This window comes from Pseudochaenichthys georgianus, chromosome 7 (assembly GCF_902827115.2).
Source record: "Pseudochaenichthys georgianus chromosome 7, fPseGeo1.2, whole genome shotgun sequence".
Taxonomy (NCBI): domain Eukaryota; kingdom Metazoa; phylum Chordata; class Actinopteri; order Perciformes; family Channichthyidae; genus Pseudochaenichthys; species Pseudochaenichthys georgianus.
In genome coordinates, this window is record NC_047509.1 from 169,229 (window position 1) to 186,571 (window position 17,343).

Here is a 17,343-nt window from a genome sequence, read left to right on the forward strand (position 1 = left end):
ATAAAACTACACTGTAGGTCATTGTGTGTAGGTGTACTTGCACAATAAAAAAAACGGAAACATAGGTAACATTTGACTCCAACTGGGGCAGATTTATTTCAAACATTTTACCAACACACTATAGGAATGTAAAAACAAACATTTTACCAACGTACTATACAATAAAACCACACTGTAGGTTTGTAAAAACAACAAATATTTTTACCAACACACTATACAATAAAATCATACTAGATATATAAAAACAAAGTATTTGTTTTTTAAATAAACACTCGCAAAATGTTATACCTACCTGAACTTTATACCTACCTGAATGTTCCAGTATTTAGGTCGTGCCACTCCCTGAAACAGTTCCTTTTGACAGTGAAGCACAGAGGGACCTTGCACTTCCTGCAGTACACAGCTGTCTTCACCCTTTTGAGTCCAGCATCTAGGCACCTCCTGCAGTTCTTCCAGACCTTGGTGGCATCTTCCCCATAATACTCGGGCATGCATGTGAGTGGTGGAGGAGGGGGTGGTGGAGGTGCAGGGCCTTCAGCAGGGCCTTCAGCAAACTCCAACAATTCTGCAGCAAGCTGCTCCCTGAAAGTCTTCTGGGTGTGTGGCTTTGTCCTGCTTGGGTCACACCTCATCTAACAAATGTGGAAAAACAAAGAGATTAGATTAATTCACTGGCTTATACTTATAGGATAATATTGGACTATAAATGAATAATATTACACCAAATAAATAAGTAAACACATATATATATATCCATTCACTGGCCATTCATTTAGAGAATGTAACTCCAAAAAGACAAGTAACACTATTTAGCATTTTGGCTAATCATTCCTGTAGGCTAAGCTAACACTGTGATGCAGTTCCACCAAATACAAAAGTAATATATAAAAAGGATAATATTGGACAATAAATGAATGATATTACACCAAATAAATAAATAAGTAAACACATATATATATTCATTCACTGGCCATTCATTTCGGAAATGTAACTCCAAAAAGACAAGTAACACTATTTAGCATTTTGGATGTAGGAGGGGCCAGATGCATTCGCAGCATGGTACGCAAGTACCAGTGTCTTGAAGTGAATTCTAGCAGTTACCAGAAGCCAGTGAAGGGAGCGGAGGAGCGGCGTGGTGTGGGAAAATTTAGGAAGGTTGAAGACCAGACGAGCCGCTGCATTCTGGATGAGCTGCAGAGGTCGGATGGCACATGCAGGTAGACCAGCCAGGAGGGAGTTGCAGTAGTCTAGGCGTGAGGTGACAAAAGCCTGGACCAGAAGCTGCGTCGCTTTCTGGGTCAGCTGGGGACGCATCTTCCTGATGTTGTAAAGCGTGTATCTGCAGCAACGGGTTGTAGCAGCGTTGTTTGCAGTGAAGGACAGGTTGTTATCTAGGATCACACCCAGATTCCTTGCAGTCTGGGTCGGGGAAACAACAGAGGTGCCGATGTTGATGGTCAGGTCAAGAGTGGGACAATCTTTTCCCGGAAGGAAAAGCAGTTCAGTCTTGTCAAGGTTGAGCTTGAGGTGATGAGCGGACATCCACTGAGAGATGTCAGCTAGACAAGCAGAGATGCGTGCGACGACCTGGGTCTCTGAGCGGGGAAAGGACATGATTAATTGGGTGTCGTCAGCGTAGCAGTGGTATGAAAAACCATGCAGGCTAATGACAGATCCGAGCGAGTTTGTGTACAAGGAGAAGAGGAGGGGACCAAGAACAGAGCCCTGAGGGACCCCTGTAGTTAATTGACAGTGGTCGGACTCCGACCCTCTCCAAGTTACCCTGTAGGTGCGGTCTTTGAGGTATGAGGTGAGGAGGGAAAGTGCAGAGCCTGAAACTCCAAGTTCTTGGAGAGTGCGAAGGAGGATCTGATGGTTCACCGTGTCGAATGCAGCAGACAGGTCCAAAAGGATGATGACAGAGGAGAGGGATGCTGCTTTGGCAGTGTGCAGTTCCTCAGTGACAGCAATGAGAGCAGTTTCTGTGGAGTGACCTGCCTTGAAACCAGACTGGTGCGGATCCAGAAGGTTGTTCTGATGGAGATAACAGGAGAGTTGTTTAAAGACAGCACGTTCAAGTGTTTTAGACAGGAACGGGAGGAGAGAGACAGGCCTGTAGTTTATAACATCAGACGGGTTGAGAGTGGGTTTCTTTAGGAGAGGGTTTACTCTTGCCTCCTTGAGACTGTTTGGAAAGTGACCAGAAGTTAGAGAAGTGTTGATGAAATGGGTGAGAAACGGTAGAATATCAGGAGCGATAGTCTGAAGGAGGTTTGAAGGGATAGGGTCCAGAGGACATGTGGTAGGGCGGGCAGAGGTAATGAGGGTAAGAACCTCACTTGGCGAGAGAGGGGAAAAGGAGGTTAGTGCTGGTGGAAGGAGGGTCTGGTGACCCATCAGTGAGTAAAGGTGAGTCAGAAAAAGAAGAGCGAATATCATCAACCTTTTTTCCAAAGTGGTTAACAAAGTCGCTTGACAGAAGTGAGGAGGGGGGGGGGGCTTTGGGAGGGTCCAAGAGGGTGGAGAAGATGGAAAATAGTTTTTTAGGATTGGAATAGGAAGATTGGATCTTATCTTGATAGAAAGTGCTTTTTGCCTGAGAGATCGAAGCAGAGAAAGAGGAGACAAGAGCCTGATAGGTTAGGAGGTCGTCGCTGTGTTTGGATTTCCACCGTTTTCGCTCTGCTGCCCGAAGGACGGTTCTATTAGCACGCAGTGCGTCATTAAGCCAGGGAGCAGGAGGGGACTGACGAGCCTGCTGAGATGTGAGAGGACAGAGAGAGTCCAGAGAGGATGAGAGAGTAGAGAGGAGAGTTTCTGCAGCAGAGTTTGGAGGCAGGAGTTGGAACGAGTCAGAGGAAGGGAGGGCTGAGAGCACCGATGAGGCAAAGGTAGAGGGGGAGAGGGGGAGAGGGAACGAAGGTTACGGCGGACAGGTGCAGGATGAGAAGAGATTAGTTTGTTATGTTTGGAAAGGGGTAGAGAGAATGAAATGAAGAAGTGATCGGATGTGTGGAGCGGGTTTACAGAGAGGTTAGAAGTAGCGCAGTTCCTTGAGAATATGAGATCAAGGACATTGCCAGCTTTATGAGTTGGTGGGGACGGAGACAGTGAGAAAGCAAAGGCGGTTAACAGGGATGTTAGTTCGTCTATCTTCCCCGTCTGGAGGTTGAAGTCTCTGAGAAGTACAGCGGGAGGGCCATATTCAGGGATGTGTGAGAGGAGATTATCCAATTCCTCCAATAAGTCCCCCAAGGCGCCTGGTGGACGGTAGAGAACAACAATGGTTAATTGTATAGGATGGGTTACTGTGACGGCATGGAATTCAAAGGTGGAAGGAGTGAAGTTAGGTAGCTCGAAGAGGGAAAAGCTCCATTTGGGAGAGAGCAGGAGACCAGTGCCACCTCCTCTGCCAGTGGGTCTGGGTGTATGGGAGAAGGAATATGCTGTGGAGAGAGCTGCTGGGGTGGATGTGTTGAATGGAGTAATCCAGGTCTCAGTGAGAGCAAGGAAATCCAGGGTCTGCAGGGAGGCGTAGCCAGAGATGAAGTCAGCCTTAGGAACAGCTGACTGGCAGTTCCACAGGCCACCTGAAACTAGATGTTGGATCTCAGTAGAGCACGTGGGATAGACGAGAGCAGGCCGGTTATAGCGATTAGGAGATACACGGGGCCAGTGATAATTGCGAGAAGACACATGAACAGGAATGGAGAAAATACGCATGATTATAGCCTGAGGGGCTAGAAAGACACCAGCGATACTTAGCTCAATCAAAGTAGGATTTGCCTCCTCTTTGCCACCCTCGTGACTCCCACAGGACTCCAATGTCTTTGTCAGTCTTACTCCCACAGGACTCCAATGTCTTTGTCAGTCTTCGGCTGTCTGACGCTGACGCTCAAGGAAAGAGCTACCTAAAATGGACGCCTGATTGCTGAGTTCTCACAGCTGTGGGGCCACGCCCCTCTAATTAGTTAACTCTCTACAGCTGATGGGTGACAGCTGAGAGGCCCTGCCTATTTTAATGCAGGCTTAAATGCCTACTGAGACCTGTCTAACAGGTTCACATGATCAGATCTGAGATTTAAAATCTCTCAAAAGTGCCGTTTTAGCTACAATAACTACAGAACAATTATATAGCCCAATATCACAAATGTTACATTTGTCTCAGTGGTCTTCACAGTGTGTACAGAATATCAGTATGACAATACGACACCCTCTGTCCTTAGACCCTCACATCGTACAAGGAAAAACTTCCGAAGAAAACCCACAGTTTAAAGGGAAAAATGGGAGAAACCTCAGGGAGAGCAACAGAGAAGGGATCCCTCTCCCAGGACGGACAGACATGCAATAGATGCCGTGTGTAAATTGAAAAGATAATACATTTGCAACATAGGTAGTCCAAATGTTTGGAAATGCTTGTGTGTATAATAGGAAGATGAATCCACGAGGATATCCATCCAGGACCGATGATCCAGGACCACAGCCACGACTCAAGATCCAGCGCTCGCGATCCAGGACACAGGACCGCAGGATCATCCATGACTCCGGATCCCGGCGTATATAGACACCAAAAAGAAAGAGATTTGGGGAAGCTGGGTTAATCGGAACATGAGAGTACACAGGTATAGACAGAGAGAAGGAAGAAGTAAGATGTCCCCCGACAAACTAAGCCTCTATCAGCAAAACTAGGGGCTGAATCTAATCAGCCCTAACTATAAGCTTTATCAAAAAGGAAGGTCTTAAGCGCACTTTTAAAAACGGATAGGGTGTCTGCCGCCCGAACACAAACTGGAAGCTGATTCCACAAATGTGGAGCTTGATAAGAAAAGGCTCTGGCTCCCATTGTACTTTTAGAGACTCTAGGAACAACCAACAACCCTGCATTCTTGGAACGCAATGCCCTAGTAGGACAGTAGGGTATAATGAGTTCTTTAAGGTAAGATGGCGCCTGCCCATTAAGGGCTTTGTAGGCGAGAAGAAGAATGTTTAATTATATCCTGTGTTCTATAGGGAGCCAGTGTAAGGCAGCCAGAACAGGAGTAATGTGGTCCCTTTTCCTAACTCTGGTTAGTACACGAGCTGCAGCATTTTGAATCAGCTGAAGCGACTTGACTGACTTCTTGGTACTCCCTGATAATAAAGAGTTACAATAATCCAGCCTAGAAGTAACAAATGCATGGACTAGTTTCTCTGCATCGTTTTGAGGCAAGATATGCCTGCTTTTTTGCAATGTTACGTAGATGGAAGTAGGCGGTCCTTCAAATTGATTTTATGTGGGCGTTAAAGGATAAATCCTGATCAAATATAACACCAAGATTCCTTACAGTCTCACTGGAGGCCAAATTAATGCCATCCATAGTTAGTATATCTTTAGATAATTTGTTTCGTAGATTCTTCGGGCCAAGTACAATAACTTCGTGTTTAACATCAAAAAGTTTAAGGTCATCCACGTTTTTAAGTCCTTAAGGCAGTCTTGAATTTTATTTAGATGATTAATTTCATCAGGCTTGATTGATAAATATAGTTGAGTATCATCTGCATAACAATGCAAATTCACAGAATGATTCCTTATAATATTGCCTAACGGAAGCATATATAATGTGAACAAAATAGGTCCGAGCACTGAGCCCTGTGGCACTCCATGGCTAACTTTAGTTTGCGTGGAAGATTCATCGTTAACACGTACAAACTGAGAGCGTTCAGATAGATAGGACCTAAACCAGCCTAAAGCAGTTCCCTGTATGCCAACTAAGTGCTCTAGTCTTTGCAATAGGATATCATGGTCGATAGTATCAAATGCAGCACTGAGATCGAGCAAAACAAGAATAGAGACAAGTCCCTTGTCTGAGGCTATTAGAATGTCATTTGTGACTTTAACCAGAGCTGTCTCTGTGCTATGATGTGTTCTAAAGCCAGACTGAAAATCTTCAAATAAATCATTGTTTTTTAAGTAATCACACAGCTGTTTTGCGACCGCTTTCTCAAGAATTTTTGATAGGAACGGAAGATTAGAAATAGGTTTATAGTTGGCTAAAACCTCTGGATTGAGGTTGTGCTTTTTAAGAAGCAGTTTTATCACTGCTACTTTGAATGATTGTGGAACATAGCCTGATAGTAAAGACATATTCATAATATTTAATAAAGAAGTGCTAATTAATGGAAAAACTTCCTTCAACAGCTTAGTTGGAATTGGGTCTAACATGCACGTTGATGGTTTAGAAGAGAGAATCATTGAATGTAATTGTTCAAGGTTTATGGCTGAAAAGCATTCTAGTTTACTATCTAGTGTAATATTAGAACTTACGTTTCCGGGAGCTGTTGATAACACGATACTGGTCAAAGGCAAGAGGTCATTAATTTTGTTTCTAAGAGTAACAATTTTATCGTTAAAAAAGCACATAAAATCATTGCTACTGAGTGCTATGGGAATAGAAGGCTCAATGGAGCTGTGGCTCTCTGTCAGCCTGGCTACAGTGCTGAAAAGAAATCTTGCATTATTCTTATTCTCATCTATTAATGAAGAGTAGTAGGCTGCTCTCGCTTTACGCAGTGCTTTCTTATATTCATTGAGAGTAATATGCCAAATTAAACGAGATTCTTCAAGTTTAGTGGAACGCCATATCCTTTCAAGTTGTCTAGACTTTTGCTTTATTTTGCGGGTTTCGGCATTATGCCATGGAGCTAATCTATGTTGTTTTATTTTCTTCTTTTTCAAAGTAGCAACCGAGTCTAATTTTATTCGCAGCGCATCTGTAGCACTATCAACAACATGATCAATTTGGGGTGGTGTACATTTTGTATAAGTTTCCTCCCTTACATGCAGACATGCTATCGAGTTAAGTATTGGTGGAATCTCTTCCTTAAATTTGGCTATAGCACTAACAGATAGGTTTCTGCTGCAAGAGCTTTTGACTAATGCTTTGTAGTCTCGTAACAGTACTTCAAAAGTTACTAAGAAATAGTCGGATAAAGCAGGATTATGCGGTTCGACTAATAGTTGCTCAATTTCAATACCATAAGTCAGAACAAGGTCGAGAGTGTGATTATAGCAGTGGGTTGGTTTATTTACACTCAGACAGAAACCAACAGAATCTAATATAGAGTTAAATGCAACAGTAAGGCTATTTTTATCATCGTCAACATGAATATTAAAGTCACCTACGATGATTACTTTATCTGTTTTAAGAACCAAAGTTGATAAAAACTCAGAGAATTCTGATAAGAATTCTGAATAAGGACCTGGTGCATGATACACTGTAACAAATAAGATTGGCTGCAAAGTTTTCCAGGTCGGATGCGTAAGACTAAAAACGAGGCTTTCAAAGGAGGTATAATTTAATTTTGGTTTAGTATTGATAAGTAAACTTGAGTCAAAGATTGCGGCAACGCCACCTCCTCGGCCCGTGCCTCGAGCAATATGAGTGTTGATATGGCTGGGTGGAGTGGCCTCATTTATGCTGACATATTCTTCATGTCTCAACCAAGTTTCAGTGAGACAGCATATATCAATATTATAATCTGATATTAAATCATTTACCAATATTGCTTTAGATGCTAGAGATCTTATGTTTAAGAGACCACATTTAATCTTCCTGTTTTGTTGCACTGTAGTAGTTGTTACATTTACTTTTATTAGGTTATTATGTATGACACCTCTATTAGGTTTTACCTTAAATTGTCCCTGGGCAGACACACACACCGCTAATATTGGGTATTTTATTGGGTTCGGGATTCCTATGGGTGACTGCCTAGGAGAGAGCGCAGAGAAGCGTGTAAGACTGCGACTCCGCCTCCTGGTCTCAACTCCAGTTCGTCATGGATTAAGTCCACAAAGCCCTGAAATGTTTGCCGAAATGAGATCTGCACCTTTCAAAGTAGGGTGAATGCCGTCTCTCTTAATCAGACCAGGTTTTCCCCAGAAGGCTGTCCAATTATTTACGAAGCCCACATTGTTTGCTGGGCACCACCAAGACAACCAGCGCTGAAATGATGACATGCGGCTATACATGTCATCATTGATCAGATTGGGGAGGGGACCAGAGAAGATTACGGTTTCCGACATTGTTTTAGCATAACTACACACCGACTCCACATTAACTTTGGTGCATTCTGATTGGCGTAAACGAACATCATTACCACCGACGTGAATAACAATCCTACTGTATTTACGTTTATTTTTAGCCAGCAGTTTAAGATACGCCTCAACGTCGCCCGTTCTGGCCCCCGGAATGCATGTGACTGTGGAGGCTTCGGTCTCTAAATTCACGTGTCTCATAATAGAGCTACCAATAACCAGAGTTGGCTTCTCAGCGGGTGTCTCGCTGAGTGGGGAATATCTGTTGGATACGTGAACGGGTTGGTGGGGACCTGCAGGTTTCGTGTTGTGCCCCTTCTGAACAGTCACCCAGTCTCACTGCTGCTCGGGAGTTGCCGGGGGACGGCTAAGAGGGGCTACCTTTTGCCGGTCCGCACTGGCTAACATGGGCTAACATTATATAATCACTATTTAACAAACTCAGTGGCCTATAATTCTCCAATTTTTCATTTGTTGTTTAAGGGCGGCTGGCAAACAGCTTTTAGGCGCAATACCGCCCCCTGGATTATATATAATGAAGTGGATACTGCCCTGAATGACAGACTTTTTTCCCACTCGTAACCTCTGGACCTGCCCCCTTGCATCTTGCATTTTCCTCCCCATCGTCTCTCTTCCTCCGTCACACAGGAACTCCCAGGGACCCCTGTACCTCTCAGAGCCTCCTCTCCCATCCCGTCCTCTCTCTCCTTCATATCCACTTTATCGTCTGCAGACTTTCTGTTGCAGCTCCGGTTCTTCTGCGTCAGGTTCTTACTATCGAAGACCCAGCCACCGTCCAGATCCTGCTCTCCCACCAGCACCTGGACTATCTCCGCATCCGACGCTGATGAAGCCTCCTCCACAGCCACGACCCCGCTCTCCTCCTCGCTCGGCTGCTTCTCCATCACCATCTCCATCTTCCCATCATTCCTCCTCCTCCTCCTCCTCCTCCTCCTCCTCCTCATCTGACTCCATTTCTTCCCTTCTTTCCACAATAAACTGGAGCTTTCAAATCAAAACAGTTCAGCACGCTGTTTACCTCACACTCACACTCTGTGCCTCTAGCGGATCAGGGTGGTATGGCCGTAAGCAAAGAGTGTGGAGGGATAGGCGCTTCTTATGGGTCAGAGAGGGGCTCCTATGCTGGAGGTCCCAGGGCCGAGTTGTGGGTGCTGACAGGCGGACTGCCCCCTCCATGTCGATGGGGGTGCTGCAGGGGGCCTGCTGTGAGCCCGTCTCCCCCTCTTGAGCACCTGGGAGCTCTCCGGGCCCTGGAGAGGCATTTTCAGGCTTCCCCTAAAACTCTAACCACACTCTTATCAGACTTTGATCAGACTTTGATCAGACTTTTAGCAGACTTTTATCACTCCTTTCCCCGCAGAAACAACTTTAAATCATCAGTGTCACTATTGTGGGGATTGAGGAATGTACCTGTGTCTGGTGTGGAGCCTCCCTGCACTTTACATTGATTTGCCTTTTTTTATTGTATTTTCTAATGTTAATGCACTGTGCCCATGTCGGGTGATGAGCCCTCCTGTGGGGAAACATAGGAACTGCACTTAAATCACTTGGTGCTTTTTAACCGGTTTAAAATCGTGGGTTAGAAAGTGAGGTGCTGCAGACTGTTCTCTGGGTAACAGTTAATGACACTCTCTCTTTAAGTGGACATCACATTTCCATTGTGCGGAGGTTTGTCCAATGGCACGAAGCGTCCCACGTTATGTGTGTCCAAAAAGAGGAAGTTTCCCTAACTACAATGTAGCAGCTAGTTATTGCAGGATAACACGTACTTAATGTAACTTAATGTATAACACATATTTACAAAACACGTCTCTATAAACACACCTTTGACCGAAAAGGAGCAGGGAGAAGAAAATAATCTTCTATGACCGGCCCCTTTCTAAAAACATAAACAGATGGTCTGTCCTTCATATGTTCTTATTCACAGCCACACATCACAGCATCGTAGGATAATAAGAGAAACACAAAAACGTACTAACACAAATACTTAGTTCCCACTTGACAGTTAACGGAAAGAAACAAAACAACAACAACAACAACAACACCAAAACATCACATGAACAAGGAAAAGTGCAGCACCCTCACCTGAGTCCTTCTGGAGGAGAGTCTTGAGAGAGACGTTTGTGACGCTCTGCCCATTGGTGGGAATCAGCTCCACTAATGTAAAGTGTTGATCTCCACAGAGGGAAGAGGAAGAGTGGTGGTCCTGTGGAGGAGCAGCTGTCCAGCTGTGCTCTGTGTCAGGACGTCCTGAAGGATCCAGTCTCTACCAGCTGTGGACACTGGTTCTGCAGACAGTGCATCACCTCATACTGGGAGCAGAGACCTCCATCAGGAGACCCCTCCTGTCCCCAGTGTGGAGAAAGACCCAGAACCAGAGCTGGACTGCAGACAGCCAGTCAGACCAGAACTGTCCGAGGTAAGAGGCCGAACACACGCAGCGTCTTATTCCTCTTCCTGGTTCCTTTGTTTCTGAATAGGTGTACTGTTGTAGAGCAGAGACAGTAAGCTGTTTATACAACATTTAAACTCCGTCTGTTTGTTGTTGTTTTATTGTTATAATTAGATTCTCAGAGCATTGTCCTCATTCTCTCATGTTTCCTTCTCTTCCAGCAGATAGTGGTCTGCAGAAGGTTCTAGATGAACATAGGCTCAGTCTGAGGAGGAGATGTGAACGTGTGACTGAAGGAACTGGTCAAAGTGAAACCCTCCTCAACAGGATCTTCACTGAGCTCTACATCACACAGGGACAGAGTGAAGAGGTTAATACCCAGCATGAGGTGAGGCAGCTGGAGGCAGCCTCCAAGAAGAAGCCCCTCCATGACACTCCAATCAAGTGCCAGGACATCTTTAAAGCCTTACCGGACCAACAGACTCCCATCAGAGCGGTCCTGACCAACGGAGTCGCTGGAGTTGGAAAAAGCTTCTCGGTGCAGAAGTTCACTCTGGACTGGGCCGAGGGTTTGGGAAACCAAGATGTCCGCCTGGTGATCCCGCTCTCCTTCAGGGAGCTGAACCTGATCAAAGGTGAGCAGTACAGTCTTCTCAGGCTGCTCCATGTCTTCCATCCAACCTTACAGAAGGTCACAGCAGAGCAGCTGGCTGTCTGCAAAGTGCTGCTCATCTTTGACGGCCTGGATGAAAGCAGACTTTCTCTGGACTTCAGAAACAGTGAGGTTGTGTCTGATGTCTCTCAGCAGTCCTCAGTCAACGTGCTGCTGACAAACCTCATCAGGGGGAAGCTGCTTCCCTCGGCTCTCGTCTGGATAACTTCCAGACCTGCAGCGGCCAATCAGATCCCTCCTGAGTGTGTGGACAGGGTGACAGAAGTACGAGGCTTCACTGACGCCCAGAAGGAGGAGTACTTCAGGAGGAGATGTAGTGATGAAGACCTGTCCAGCAGAATCATCTCTCACATCAAGAGCTCCAGGAGCCTCCACATCATGTGTATGATCCCAGTCTTCTGCTGGATCACTGCTGCAGTTCTGGACCACATGTTGACTACAGACCAGAGAGGAGAGCTGCCCCAGACCCTCACTGACATGTACTCACACTTCCTGCTGGTCCAGACCAAGAGGAAGAAGCAGAAGTATGAAGAGGGACATGAGACGAGTCCACAGCAGCTGACGGAGGCTGACAGGGAGGTTCTTCTGAAGCTGGGGAGGCTGGCGTTTGAACATCTGGAGAAAGGAGACATCATGTTCTACCAAGAAGACCTGCAGCGCTGTGGCCTTGATGCCACCGAGGCCTTGGTGCACTCAGGAGTTTGTACAGAGATCTTCAGAAGAGAGAGTGTGATCTTCCAGAAAACAGTCTACTGCTTTGTTCATCTGAGCGTTCAGGAGTTTCTGGCTGCAGTCTACGTGTTCCACTGTTACACCAACAGAGACACAGCGGTACTGAAGGACTTCCTGCAGAGAGACTATAACAACAGCAGAGATCAGGATTACCCATCCCTGGATGTCTTCCTGAAGAGAGCCATGGAGAAATCCCTCCAAAGCAGAAATGGCCACCTGGACCTGTTTGTCCGCTTTCTCCACGGCCTCTCTCTGGAGTCCAACCAGAGACTGTTAGGAGGCCTGCTGGGTCGCACAGACAACAGACCAGAACCCATCCAGAGAGCCATCAGCAACCTGAAGAAGATGAGCAGTAGATTCTCTCCTGACAGGATGATCAACATCTTCCACTGTCTGACAGAGATGAAGGACCTCTCAGTACATCAGGAGATCACAGAGTTCCTGAAGTCAGAGAACAGATCAGAGGAGAAACTCTCTGTGATCCACTGCTCTGCTCTGGCCTACATGCTGCAGATGTCAGAGGAGGTTCTGGATGAGTTGGACCTGATGAAGTACAAAACATCACGGCTGGGACGATGGAGACTGCTTCCAGCTGTGAGGAACTGCAGGAAGTTCAAGTAAGTCCAGATGTGATTCACTTTATAAACTAATGTGGATCAGGAGTTTAATTATTCAAATAAACACTATAACATTTCTGCTGTTTAAATACTGAGAGCAAAATAAAACCAACACTGTTCTTCTATTTATAATAATAGTTAAACTGAAGCGTTCCTCTCTTCATATTGAGTGATGGAGGCGACATGTCAAACACATGGAGGGCTTGAGAGGTTTCTCAGCATGTGATCACACCACACAGCAGGACTTACAGTTATCACAGAAACATGTTATTACTTTCTTTTCTCTTTGCTTTTTAAGAAAGTATTCACAAAGCATACAGAACAGAATAAACACATCTAAGCACATAGATTAACTACATAACAGATGACCAATCAGAAAAGACATAATTAAATAATAGTATTAATAATGTTAGAAATAAAAGTGTTACGGCCTATAGAATTGTGGACCCCAAAGCAAAAGACTGGAGGGAGATGGTCAATAAACAAAAAGCTTTATTCAAGCAGAAAACAAAAAATACGGCAGTGGAGTCAGGAAGTTGGCAAAAATCCAAACAATAATCCAAACAACGAGGAGAGCAGCGAGACACACCGGAGGAAAATAATGGATACATTATGAATACATTATGAATACTCAGGTACACATTAATTATATTCACTATGTTGTTCTATACGGACCCATTCCTCCCACCTTTCCTCAAAGATATGCATTTGGTTTCTAATCTAGTTGATTTCTCCGTTACATAGATTTCATTTACTAAGTTATTCCATTGTGAGTTTACTAAGTTATTATCTTTCAGACAATTCCTCGTCACTTGTTTGATGGTCTCTTTTCTAATGACCAGAAATAGATGGGAATCTTTTTGTATCTCCTCTGGTGTTCCCCCAGTGATAGGGACAATGGGTTTTTGTTGAGAGAACAAGATATCGGACATTTCTCTTCCAACTGTCTCCCAGAAGTCTCCCAACACATTACAGGCCCAGAATATATGTGTCTGGTTTCTGCTCAGCGCGTTCTCTCCAGCGTTTTGAAGTGAGGCTTTCTTTGTATTCACTTTGAATCTGGGGTGTCTTAGAGTGTGGAATTAAAAGCTTCATGTGTTTTCTTTCCAGTAGTTTGAGTTGGTTGTGTTATGAATGTTTCTGCACGTGTTCCCAATCTACTGGTATATTGCAGGATCATTCATTCCCCATTGATCTGTTGCATTGATAATACTGTGTTCACCTTGATTTCTTATTCTAATATTTGAACCATCTTAGTTAGAAATGTTGTTTCCACTCCAGGGTCATAAACTGTAAGCATGTATTTTATCAATGGCTTGATGTCTTGAAAAGATCTCTTTTTTAAATGCCGGAAAGATAACTCCTCACTTGGAGAGTCTGAATAAATGCTATTTGAGTAAATCATATTGTAACGAAAGCTGTTCAAAGGATTTCACGTCTTTATCCCCGAACACGTTTTGATCACAATGTGTTGGAGTTTAAAATCAGATCTATATCATGTCCCACCAACAACAGAGTAATGTGTTAATGCTGAGACACTGGGAACATCTGATGGTATCAAGTTCAACACATTGAAACTTTATTGGTTTGTTAATTGTGTTTGTGTGCGCAATAAATGCTCAGATGCTCAGAGAAGCCAAAACATCCTTCATCCATCCTTCATCCATCCTTCATCCATCCTTCATCAATCATTCACATCCAAATGTTAACTAACATTTAAATATGAACATCTCTAATATCGTCAAGTGATTCATTTAACTTCTGTTTCTTTGGTAACAGTCAGTGACAGCAGGAGCACAGACCTGTGATCAGATCACACTGACAACTCATTACACTCTATTATCATATATTATATTAAATGGACCAACAGCAAAGGTCTATCAGAACATGACAAATCTTTTTCATCAAATGCTTGAGGTTAATATAATGTTCCCTCTTTTTAACACATGTTGTAATATATGTTTTATTATAGACTTGGTAAGCTCTATGGACTCTCAGAGACTGAGTGGGAAGTCGTGGCCTCAGCTCTGAAGTCTGACCCCTCCCACCTGAGAGATCTGGACCTGAGTAACAACAAACTGCAGGGTTCAGAAGTGAAGCTGCTGAGTTCTGGACTAAAGAGTCCAAACTGCAGACTGGAGGCTCTCAGGTCAGTTCACTGACTGCAGTTCATATTGATCTGTTTGTGTTTATGATTTTCTGAATTTGAACAAATACGATGTTATTTTCATTTGTTCCGTTTCTGCTAACGACTGAATATTGATCAGAGTAACAGAGAGAAGGAGAATGTGTGAGGGGGAGAGTTTGAGCTTCCACAGACTCACCCTGAGCTCCTGGAGTCCGTGGAGATGCTGTCAGTACTGAGCAGCTGTGAGGGAGATGAAGGAGTTGTTCAACATCTGATCAAAGTTAAAGTTCCAGATTATCAGTGGATTGTTTCTGCTTCATCTCTGACATTAAAACCCTGTTTGACTCTGAACGGATTATTAAACCTGGAGTTATTTAAACAGGAACTTTGTTTTCTAAAGTGACATCATGTTTTCTTTCTTCAGACTGAGGGGCTGCAACTTGTCAGAGATCAGCTGTTCTGCTCTGATCTCAGCTCTGAAGTCCAACCTCCATCTGAGAGAGCTGGACCTGAGTGAGAACGCTCTGCAGGATTCAGGAGTGGAGCTGCTGAGAGATCTTCTGGAGAGTCCAGACTGCAGACTGGAGACCCTCAGGTCAGTTCACTGACTCTCTGTCACTGCTGGAGATCTCACATGTTCACTTTGTAACTGAACCTCATTTATATTCATTAATAAATAACATCCATAAAGTTGTAAATGTCCTTTTATTCATGTTTCATTTCAACGTACTGAAGTAAGAACTAACAACCTAGAGAACAAACAGTTTATTGAGTCAAGGCTGTTCACATTTGAAGGTTTAATAGAATTACAGACGGCTTTAGTTATGCATAAAGCAAACAACAGAATACTGCCAGAAGATATCCAAACACATTAGTTTAAACTTCAGAGGATGAGCATCAGAGCAGGAGATTACATTCCAAGCATCAGCTCGTTTATCTGCTGTAATGGTTTATTCGGGACATGCACTTTAATGAACACTTAAAACAATACATGTACCAAGCGTAAATATGCCGGGTTTAGCTTTGAGCTACTTTCCATCCGCAGTCCCTCACATCAAACATTAAGAACATGACCTTTACAAACATAGCAGATACAAATACACGACATAGAAGAAAAGTGCAAAAGAGCAAGAGCAGAATACACAAGTATTTATGACATAGCAAAACAACATAGCAGCACGGATGCATAGCGTGCAGGAGAGGATACCCCTGTGTTAAAGTGCATCTAGTGGTGACCGCACGTCTGCACGTCCTGCTTTAAAGCAGACGTGTCTCTGGAGCAAAGAAGTGGAATTCTTTGCCGAATGATTTAAAGGGCTTTAAGAACATTTTCATGTTTAAGAAAATGTATAAAGAAAGCGTAATTAGACAGTGTGAAGGTGACTTGTGATTGTGTTCTGGTTTCATGGTTCAGTATTTGTGTGAAACTGTGACTGAAAGAAAGTTGCTTTGATTTGACTTTTTTATGGTTATTTCATTTATTTATTTCTTATAATGTCAACAATGGAGCCCAAGTAATATCTGTTCCGAGCCAGCGGATCTTTGTTGACCAGTTTCCGGACCAGTCTCGATGCGCATTGGTTTTTCTCTCCACAATTTCTCACACACAAAATGTTCCTTGGAAGAGCTGTGTCCTTTTGTAAGGCATGCTTCCAGTCTTTGAAGCCTTTTACGGTGAACGATGCGTCATGATGATGAGCCTTAAACTTTCTGCATGGGAAATACGCAGCCTCGCCTTTCACGGAGTATTCAAGCCAGGGTCGGTGTTGGGACCATGAGCTGGAAAAACTACGTTTGTTTCCCGGAGAAGAGCCGAGAGGGGGAACTATCCAGGACTTCCTGTTTTGGTTTATCCACGCCAAGGTCCTCTGGAAGTAGACAACTAACATCTCCAAGATCACGCAGACTTTGATTCAGAGTTTCATAGCATAATGAAAACATGATGTTACACTAATCTTTCAACATAGTTTAATACAAACATACATATTAGGACAAAGCCCAACAAATAACAACACTAAACATAATAATACAACAATTCAATGTTTTAATCAGCCCTGATTTCTCATTGGCCCAAATCCTGGATGGGGGGGGGGCCATACGTTAATAACTAACATCCATAGAGTTGTACATGTCCTTATATTCATGTTTCATTTTTAAGAGTAAGAAGTAAGAACTGCAGACAGACATGTTGACTGTTTCTTAAAGGAACTGTAATAGATGTTAGTAGTAAAAAGTAAATCTATGTATTTAATATTTAGTAAACGATAACGTCTGAATAAAGGTCATCTGAAGTCATTTTAGTTTTACATTGTGGTGGGAATTTATTGATCAAATGTGGATCGAGAGTCAAAGCATTCAGCTCTTTGTGGTATTTCATTCCTTGAAGAAGGTTCAGTCGGTCTCACAGAGAGCACACAGTCTGCAGAGAGGAAGAGGAAGAGTAGAGTTTGGGTTGCATATTTAAACACAGAGCGAGGAGAAAGGGAGGGGGGAGCTTGGTGATGATGAAGGAGCATTCTGGGAGTGAGGGAGTGAGGGAGGCCGTATCAGGAAGTTCTCAGCTCACCTGAGGTGAAGGTCATACTGTTGGTGCACAGAGAGAGTCACTAACAACACTGCAACACATCTTCTCAATAAGGACTTCTCCCAAGCTTAGCTAAGAAGTGTGAGAAGTAGTAAATATAGAGAAACATGCACAAATAAGAA

The 17,343-nt window shown here is 43.8% G+C and overlaps 1 protein-coding gene across 6 annotated transcripts in view; it reads left to right on the top strand.

The window, feature by feature from the left end:
• Positions 1-17,343, top strand: part of LOC117449042 (protein NLRC3-like) — a 28,627-nt gene that overhangs the window by 7,705 nt on the left and 3,579 nt on the right. For 4 of the 6 annotated variants that reach the window (XM_034086395.2, XM_071203675.1, XM_071203674.1 and 1 more), the window contains 4 exons: positions 10,279-10,514; positions 10,709-12,509; positions 14,482-14,658; positions 15,062-15,232. In XM_034086395.2, the coding sequence (XP_033942286.1) occupies positions 10,279-10,514; positions 10,709-12,509; positions 14,482-14,658; positions 15,062-15,232 (2,385 nt within the window). The other 2 variants (XM_034086398.2, XM_034086393.1) reach the window with 2 other exon arrangements.